This window comes from Euprymna scolopes, chromosome 36, assembly GCF_053919585.1.
Source record: "Euprymna scolopes isolate OS-2025 chromosome 36, ASM5391958v1, whole genome shotgun sequence".
In the NCBI taxonomy this organism is placed as follows: Eukaryota; Metazoa; Mollusca; class Cephalopoda; order Sepiida; family Sepiolidae; genus Euprymna; species Euprymna scolopes.
The window spans coordinates 86,716,156-86,726,454 of record NC_136517.1 but is presented as its reverse complement, the minus strand read 5'-3'; the positions used below and the strand labels follow the sequence as shown (position 1 = coordinate 86,726,454).

The window sequence follows — 10,299 nt, the reverse complement described above, 5'->3', positions numbered from 1 at the left end:
GTCCATCCTAAAAACTGATAAAAAATCTTTTAAAAATACAAAACTGTAAAAAAAATTAAAAAAAAGGAAACTGAAAAAGTAAATTGTTTTTCCAAATACTTTATTTTATTTTTTGTTCGTTTCAAAATAATTTTTGTTCTTTCATATATGGAAATAATAAATCTATTTTTATACAGTTCACTCACGGCCATTTCTTATTTCATGTGCAACAGACAGACTAACAATCAAAAAAAAACGTGATAACTCTTTACTAAATTTCAGAAGGGAAAGGACATTTTTTTTCAGCCGAGTTTTGCCTTTTGTTATCTCCTTCGTCTTCATCATCCGAGGCCATCATCGGATCGAGCGTCACTTCTTCGCTCGATGAGCGTAACAGGCGTGCTGTTTGTTCCGTTAATTCCTGTCGAGGGGATAATGAACTGGACATGGTGAGGAGTGAGGGAGCCATATTTGTGGATATTTCTTTTGGATCGAGATTATTTGGCAATAAGTCTTTTCTGTAGACAATATCCTCCTCGTCTTCCTCCTCTGTCTCTTGGGTGTTTACATGTGTCGTATGGTAAACCGCACTAGTGCTGTTAGGACTACTATCGACCATTTCTTGTGGTTGAGACAAAACCATCACATTGGCCACATTCGAGGATTGAGACACTCGAGTTAAACTGTCACAACTTGGTAAGATTTCTGTAAAGAAATAAAATTGGAATATTCAAAGCAAGGAAAATAATTGCTTTCTTGAAGAACAATGAAATTAGTCAACTTTATGCATGCGTTTGGCTTTCTTTTTTTTTTTCGTAATTTAGATTAAAAATTGACAGAGTTATTGTGTAGGGAAATGTACGCAGACAGACAGACACTTTTATAGATATATATATAGATAAATAAAAAGTTTTTATTTATCTAAATAAATAATTTTTTTATTTGTCACTTCATCTACGCACACAAAAGATTAATGGCATTTTATTCAACTCTGTTAACTTTTAAGTATAATACTCCTGATCTTAAATGGAACACGTACATCAAGTCTGTTGCCAAGGTCGCTGGGAAGATGGTGGGATCCTTCTACTGCTTCAGAAGATATCTCACTACTGATGCAATTCTCTATCTATATAAAAGCCAAGTACGTCCAAGGATGGAATACTGCTGCCATATCTGGGCAGGAGCTGCTAAAAACAGCCTATCCTGCTTTGACAGAGTACAAAATAAACTTTGTGGCTTAGTGGGGGATGGAAAGAGAAGCTAAAATCAATGAAATGAATTTCCTTGTGTTATAGTGTGTTTATTTACAAATTTTTTTTAAATAAAACTATTTAAACCAAAAATTTAGATTGATATTTTTACAAAACGAAGACGTACAATTAAAAAGTTGATTTATAAGGTATTCGGGTCTGTTTTGAATGAATATTACATTTAAAATTGTCGCCAGTAAAAAAACAAGTTAATAAAGTACCGTCTCTGCAAGGAAAGTTTTATTTTTTATTTAATTTTTTACGAAAGAATTGTACCGACCTGAAGAAAGCATCTCTCCCCGTGAAACGTTGATGGTCTGTGTCTTCGCCTCAGCTGAAGGCTGGCTACTCATGGTCATTATTTGGTCACTCACTACCCGCACTTCCATAGCAGCAGCAGAAGCAGCGCATGGCTGAGTCGTCACTGTGACAATGTGGTCACTCATGTCTTGGCTAAACACAACAGATTCTCCACCAGGAAAATCTTTGCGAACAGAAATATAAACAAATAAATTTCTTTTTTTTTTTAATCTATTAATTTATTTATTTATTTATTTATTTGCGGACTGTTATCCTCATCTTTATTGTTGTTGTTGTCTCACCACGTTAACCACCTGAAGAAGGCCAGAAGAATAGTTGGCCAAAACATTGTAAAACGACAACTATGAAGATTGTTATAGAATGGATCAAGAGAGAGAGAGAGGGGAGGAGTTATAGTGTAAACACGTTGACCGGAAGTCAAGATCAGCTGATCGGATTGCGTGTGAGTCATGTGATCAGGTTAGCTGAATTGGGGAGATTTGGTTGGGACTTGGAAGAGAGCGGACGGCTTCGCTGTTGTCTCCTCCCCTTCGCTGGAGGGGGGTGGACGAACGCTGACGTGGTAGAAATAAGACCTAGAAGAAGAAACCACACAGGCAAAATTCACTTTCCATTCTTCTGCGATCAATCTGGAAGGTGAATAAAAAAAATATAGAACCAATTTCTTGTCTTGGAGTGAAATAAATCTTCATCCCCAAAAACAGGTACCAGTCTCCATCTCAGACGAGATGTTCCAGATGGACCAACAAAATAGCAGAAGGTATGTTGAAAAATGCATGTCACACACACAATGACATTAACTCTGATAAGATAATCAAACACTCAATCCTTTATGATACGACAACGTAACAAGATGAGGATAACAGTCCACAAATAAATAAATAAATTTCAGTTTTAAATTTTAATCTATAAAATATTTTTGTACAAAGAAAAGGTGCTTGTGCATTATAAGTAGATTTCTAAAAAAAAAAAAAATTTTTAATGCATCTTACATAAGACTTTTTTGGGGTATTTGGCAGACAAACCAACAACAAAAAATGTCCCAAAATTCAAATTCATAAGAAATAAATGTTACCCAAGGCAAGATAAATTACTCTTCTAGATACCTGGATAAGTTTTGTGTATTTTAACAGAATTTCAAGTGTTTATTCAGTTCAAAAGACAAGTAGTGTTGAGTAGGTAAGTTAAATGGGCAATCAAGATGGCCGACGAAAGCATGTCTTCAGAGCCTTGATAATAGTTCAAAAATGGAAAAATGAACAAAATACTGATAGAAATCCACCCAATAAGTTTTGCTGTGATACTTTGTGACACTTATATGGTAGATTTCTATCAGTATTTTGTTAATTTTACCACTGTTGAACAATTATCGACACTCTGAAGACAACATGCTTTCGTCGGCCATCTTGATTGACCGTTTAACTTACCTACTCAACACTAAATGTCTTTCAAACTGAATAACCGCTTAAAATTTCCAGGTATGTAGAAGAAGAACTTCTCTTGCCTTTGCTAACATTTATTTGTTATTGTGGAATGTGATAGTCAAAGAAGCAAGCACTCATGTGTGTGTGAGTGCTTTGTGTGGCTGTACGCCTTACCTTCAGGTGGGATCTGAGAGAGAGAGAGAGACTAAAGATGGCCGCCATAGCTTTATAAGGTGTGGTCTTGTGGAATTGCACGAGATCACACCACACACATATGCAAATGAAATGCAGTCAGTTTTTTTAATAAAAAGCCTGTTGGCAGAGGTGAGAGGGGCAGACATGTGCTGGAAGTTTAGAGAGAAAATTGTGAGGAGAAAATACAGTGACGAATTCTATTTGTAAACTTTTGTTGTTTTTTTTCCCAAATACCAACGCATTTAACTACAGTTATGCATTTGAATTTTTTTGGCCCATTTTTTTGTTGTTGGCTTTTCTGCTAAATATTCCTTGTTTTTTTTAATTTTTATATCATTTTGTTCTAGATGTGGACGGGGCATCTTACTAGATACCCACTATCTCGTACATTCCAACTGAGAGGTCTTTTTAAGATTTTAGCCATCCCTTTTATTTCACCAGGAGTAGGGGGGGGAGTCATTTGTGAGACAGAAATGGGGACTGAGAGAAGATGAAAGAAAGATGAGATGGGAAGGAGAAGCAAAAAGAAACTGGAAGAAATTGGGGCGAGAGAAAGAGATTGCAAAAAGAGGAACGGGGAGTGGGGGGGGCTACAATACTCACCCTGATACGACATGATTCCTCCTTCGTTATCTTCAACAGCATTTCGGAAAATGAAAATGTTGGCACTTTTCTTCTCAAAACTGACATCGTCTGTGTTGGATTGTTGTTGTTGCTGCTGCACCACTGTCACTTCTCCGGTCGTCTCTTTCTTGGCATCAATCCCATGATGCCTCTTGACGTGCACGGTTCGGCTACCACTTTGCGAGAAAGTCTTTCCACATTTATCACAGATAAAAGGTTTTTCACCTGCACAAACGCAACCAAATGATGTAACAAACAACAATTTCAGCAATTAAATTATATATATATATATATAAAAATGGAACGTCTGGTTTATTCAAAATCGATAAATCCCATTTTCTGTGAAATTTTATAACAGTGAATCTTTATCATCGAACTGTGTTTTTAAATATTAAAAAGTAAATATTACCTTATCAAAAAAAAAACTTTTATTCGTCGGGGAAAATTTCCAATTTCATCCGAGCCAATCAGCGAATATACTTCCGGTTTACCATTTTGAAATGACGAAACATAACGATTCTGACTATAATACACTTTTTTTTAAAAAATCGTTAAAATAGTAACACATTTTTATAAAATAAAAATATTTTCAGTAAATGCGGAACTATTTTTACCCATGCACCATGAGTTGATGACTTCCGATTTACAATATTTCAATATCTGTTTAATCGACAAATACAAAAAATCCCTATTTTTTACTTTTAGTTTCATTTGTTCATCTTAACTTTTATGACGTTTGGATTGTTTAGTTTTTTCCGACAAAAAATAACATCCATTTTTTTTCTATCGACTTCATTTTCGGTTTTACATGCAAATTTTTCTCCCCCGTAGGCCCGTCTCACGTTTGTATATAACAAAACATTTTTTTTGTAGATTTTAGTGTGCTAAAAACGAAACTAAACCATTTCCGTCGCAAAAAATACTTTACATGATATGAGGAATTTACTTTTCCGAAAACTTGGTGATCACTTTTCCATGTAAATTTAACTTAACATGAACACTCACTTCCTGGCCACCTGAGAGAGGGAGCATTTTCTTTCGCGTTTATTGCATATAAGGTTTTTTTGACAAGGCAGTTTGGTACGCCAGTTGATATTTACCAGCCTTCGTTTATGCTCGCGCGTAGCATAAACGATGGCTAGGGCTGTGAAATGGAAAATAGTCCCAGAGTCCAGGGGTTATTACCATGCAAAGGAAATCAAACAAAAATAAACACACAAAAAATGCCGCTCTCTCACGTGGCCACAAAGTGGGTGCTCATTCCAAGTTACATTTACATCGCAAAGTGATCACCCACTTTTCGAAAAAGTAATTTCTTCATATCATGAAAACTACTTTTTTTTGTGACGGAAGCAGTCTGCAGATTCGTTTTCAGCACACCGAAATAAATTTACAAAGCATTATTTTCTTATATACAAATGTGAGACAGGCCTTAAAGTAAAATAATACCGGATTTTTGGAGGCAGATTGGCCGTTTAGTTGTATATATATCCTCACACCAGGTAATCACTAAAAGGGACTCTTAAAAGTCGTCACCCGTATCGAGCAAATGTTTGTTTACATGTTTTACAACCTTTAAATGGGTACAATATAATAATATACTTAGTGAAAATGTGATCATGTGCTTAACAAATTTTAAAAAATAAACTGCAAGATGAAGTTTTGAGATGATTACATGTCTTTCATTTTATTTAGAATGACAAACATTGACCAATAAAAATGAAATTTTCGGTTCTTATGTAGTTTTGGTGCCGTGCTGAAATATATCGTTATTATTAGGAAAATCATTCTTACGGAGTAGGTGAGGGTGTTTTCTAACTATTTTGTGCTTCCACCTTACATTTATTAGATATTAAAAAAAATATATGTAAACATAATACGGTTACCGTCTGCCATCGTATGCACCCGGGAACAATATGGCCTGTAAAATTAAACCACATTTTGGTGCTTATGCATTTTTGATATCACGCTATTTTTACATAGTTTTTTTTTTGTTAAATTAAACTTTCATAATATCTTTTTTTAAAAAATATTTTTACTATCCTTCCCATGTTACGAATGCCTTTCAAAATATTAACATTATTATTATTTCAGCACAGTAACAAAAAATATATAAGTACCCAAAATTTTATTTTTATTACTAAAACTACAAATTGTTAGGTGAAAGTACAGTTTATTATGCATTTTTCGTATCGCGCTGAAATAATAACTTTTTTTACTTTTTATTTTTTACATTGGCGAGGGGAGGGTGTTTTGTAACTATACTGTGCTTTCAGCAAGCAATTTATTATTAAACAATAAGATAGCGTGAAATTATTAAAAAAAAAAAAGAAGGCAGATTTGCTGTTTAGTTGTACGAATAGTCTTCAACCCTGTTATCAAAAAAAGGGACACATTGAGTCGACACCGGTGTACATATATCGTAAACAGAAAGTTTGTTTATATTTACGTGATTATTGAAAATACAATCCTGTGATTAAAATTTAGTTAAAATTAACAACGTTGTTTAAGAAATAAATCAGAGAAATAATGAAAGATGAAGTTTTAAAATGATTAAATGTGTTTTATTTTTATAATTTAAAAATAAAAACATTAAACAATATAAATAAAATGTTGGTTTTGTTCTCGAAAAGAGATGATGAAAGATGAAGTTAAATATTGAATTATTATGGAGACGCATCATCATATGCATCCGAGTACAATACAAAATATAAAATCAAACCAAAATCTTATTTATATTGTTCAATGTTTTAAATTTTAAATTATAAAATAAAACACATTTAATCATTTCAAAACTTCATTTTCCATTTCTTTTTTATTTGTTAAACAACGTATTATTTGTATTGTTAAACAACGTATTATTTGTATTGTTAAACAACGTATTATTTGTATTGTTAAATGTTTTAAATTTTAAAATATAAAATAAAAATTTTTAAATTATAAAATAAAACACATTTAATCATTTGAAAACTTCATTTTCCATTTCTTTTTTATTTGTTAAACGTTGTATTGTTTAATGTTTTAAATGTTTAATTATAAAACAATAATAAATTATAAAATTAAACAGATTTAATCCTTTTATTTGTTAAACAATGTGGTTAATCTAAAATAAATATACGTAAACAAACTTACAGATATATTCCAGTGACGACTCAACGTGTCCCTTTTTTTGATAACAGAGTTGTAGGCTATTTGTTCAACTAAACGGCAAATCTGCCCAAAAAAATATTGTGACATTATACGTCAGTCGATTGGTTTTGCTTTTTTTACCATAAATTGTTAGGTTAAAGCTTTCTTTTTTTTTCCAGAAAACTTTTAACAGTGAAAATACGTTATTGTCTTGAGCCATTCTTACCATGGGAGGGGATGGTGTTTGGTAACTATTTTGTGCTTTCAACTAACAATTCATTACAAAAAAAACACAAAAAGTCTTAATGTGGAGAGAACTGTGGTATTCATTCCAAAAGCCATTTTTAATATGGCGTTCTTAATATGGGGATTTTGCCATTACACCAAATTGAGCCACAGCAACGCGTGGCAGGGTACAGCTAGTGTGTGTGTGTGTATATATATATATATATATATATATATATATATATATATATATAAGGGTAGGTCAATTTTGAAACTGCAAATAATGTCATTTAAAGAAAGTTGCAAAATAATGTCAAAAGTTAACACAAGAAATAGTTTTCTTCCAAACTTTGTATTTATTTGAGCAATCCAACTTAAAGACCAAAAAAATTAGAAATAAATCGAGACTTTTATTACGGTATTTATGTCACCTGCAACATGTGTCGCTTAAGTAAAGCCCGGTTGAACAACAATAAAATAATACAATTAATCTATACTATTAATAAAATTCTAAATGTTTATTTATTTACGTGTGTGTGTGTATATATTATATACCAATAATACTTTCGAACGGATGCACCGAATTGAAAAATTCTTTTTTTCCCTGAAATGTGTGAGTCCCTAGACTGTCCTTATCTATATATGGTTCGTAACGAACAATGCCGAGTCACACTAAAAACCTGAAATAAGTGTTTTGGAGCCGTTTTATGCAATTATCAAAAAAGTTACCAGCCCATGTCAATGGAATTTAGCACTGTCTGTAGACGGTCGCAGTAACATCTTTCAGCATACGGACAGGACTTGTGGCGCCATGGATAACACGTCTGACTACGGATCAGAAGATTCCAGGTTCGAATCCTGGCAAGTTCGTAATAATTTTAACCATCATTTTATGCAACGTTTACTTATTATCCTTACCCTTAGTTATTTTTGTTTTTTTTTCAGTGATTTTGTTTCGTGCATATGAGAGACAATTAGAGAGGCTTTGTTGCCTGTTGGTGGTTATTTTAAACTGATTTAGGGGCAATAATTTAAGCGTGTTGCTGCAGACTTTCTTTTTGCCTCCTCAATTTGAAGTTATTTTTTTTTAATTGACGGGAACACTAGAATATTTTAATTAAAAGTCAAATATGAACAGGTAAAATTATAGAGGAATAAAAGGCGAATCAAAGGAGGTATAGGTTGTTTAAACAGTTACATTTAATTTAGCTTAAATTTACAGTTTTACTAGTGCGGACTTTCTTTTTGCCGGGAATGAATGTGTATATATATATATATATATATATATATATATATATATATATATATATATGTATGTATGTATATATATATATATATATATATATATGTATATATATATATATATGTATATATATATGTATATATATATATATATATAGGTAGTTCCCCACATTTAAAAGCCTTTTACCTGTATTTTCTTGTCCTTGAGGGTAGACAAGGAAAATCAAGCTGGTGTTGTTTTCATTTGATAGAAATATCACTGGTTCAAGTTGACAGATGTTTATAAAATTTCAGCCATATCATAGCAATCGGGATTGACACGTGAAAAAGGTCAGATTTACTTGCCTGGCACAAGGATTGTAGAAGAATGACATTTCAGTCTCTTTGTTTTTAATGTGTATTGTCTTTCTTTCTCCCTTTAGTCAGCATGAGAGAAAGCGAAATTCAGTTGGGATCTGATTGTAATCAGCAATGCTAGCAAAAAGTTGGACTCTTGACTTTGTCAAGAATAGATTTCAAGTTCTTAAAATGCTTCTTAAAATAAAAAAAAATTCTGTTTTTATATATAAAAAAAGATATTGTTCACTTATTTTATGCAGCATTCAATTCCAGCAACAAAGATCCCTGCTTAGATAATTAATTCTCAGGAGAGAATTAATGACACCTACTGATGCTTAGAACTTGTGTACAAACTAAGACCTGGCAAAAAATATTTTCACAGATACTAAATTTCCATTAGTAATATATTATATGAATACATTAATAAAATTGCATAATTACTTCTCATATTCGTCTGTATGTTTTGTTGTACCTATGTGACTTTGACATTTTTATTTTTATTTACTTTTAATTCATTATTTATTTAATTAATACTGCAATAAAATTGAACAAATGTTTAAAAAATTACAAAATTAAACTGCCATAACGCGTTTTAGTTTATTTGTAAACAAGTCAGCCATTTTAATCTTTTGTCAGAAGTTAAAAAAAAAAACAATTACTGTGACCATTCCAAAATAAAAATGAATTTTGAAACATTTAGACTTTTGAATAGAAAATTATTTAAACTGACCTAAAAATTCTTAGCAAATCCTCCTTTAATTAAAGGATTGAAAGTTTTGGAAGTTTTTTTTTAGGTCAAATAATTTTTTTTAGGTCAAGTAATTTTTTTTTTTAGGTCAAATAATTTTTTTTTAGGTTAAATATTTTTTTTTAGGTCAAATAATTTTTTTTTTAGGTCAAATAATTTTTTTTTTAGGTCAAATAATTTTTTTTTTAGGTCAAATAATTTTTTTTTTAGGTCAAATAATTTTTTTTTAGGTCAAATAATTTTTTTTTTAGGTCAAATAATTTTTTTTAAAGTCAAATTTAAAAAAAAAAAAATAAGTCAAATAATCTGAAAATAAAACAACTATATAACAAAATATTCAAAGGTTTTGAAAGAATTGGAATTAGAATTTGGAATTGTATTGGAATCAGGAAAAATAACAGAAATGAAAATTAAAAATATGATGAAAAGTTGAATTGAAAAAATAATAAACATAAAAACTCACCATTGTGAACTAATTTGTGTTTTTGAAGGATGGAATATTCGGCAAAACTTTGACTACTGATTTGGTGTTTTTTTTTGTTTTGTTTTTTAATATTTTACAAAACAAGCCGAGCATGTGGGGTCCCTCTCCATGAGTGAAAGACTTACTTTCACCATGACTAATATTTGTGCAAAATTTTTAAAAAATTCCAGATGTGATTATTGAGAAAAGTGTGAACAAATAAATTGATGAATGATTTTGGGGCAGTTCTACCCTTATAATACACTCTAGGGAGGACAACCATAGTTATTCGGGAAAATCCGTTCTGGCAAAAATTTACTTTCACCATGACTAATGTTTGTGCAAAATTTCAACAAAATC

The 10,299-nt window shown here is 31.4% G+C and overlaps 1 protein-coding gene across 2 annotated transcripts in view; it reads right to left on the bottom strand.

Annotated features, from left to right (window-relative positions):
• Positions 1–83: 83 nt before the first annotated feature.
• Positions 84–10,299, bottom strand: part of LOC145260664 (uncharacterized) — a 93,785-nt gene continuing 83,569 nt past the window's right edge. For both annotated transcript variants that reach the window (XM_080119014.1, XM_080119015.1), the window contains exons 7-9: positions 3,773–4,018; positions 1,510–1,713; positions 84–684 (exon numbers count right to left, since the gene is read on the bottom strand). In XM_080119014.1, coding sequence (XP_079975140.1) covers positions 251–684; positions 1,510–1,713; positions 3,773–4,018 — 884 coding nt within the window. In that variant the 3' untranslated portion in view covers positions 84–250. The remainder of the gene's footprint in view (positions 685–1,509; positions 1,714–3,772; positions 4,019–10,299) is intronic.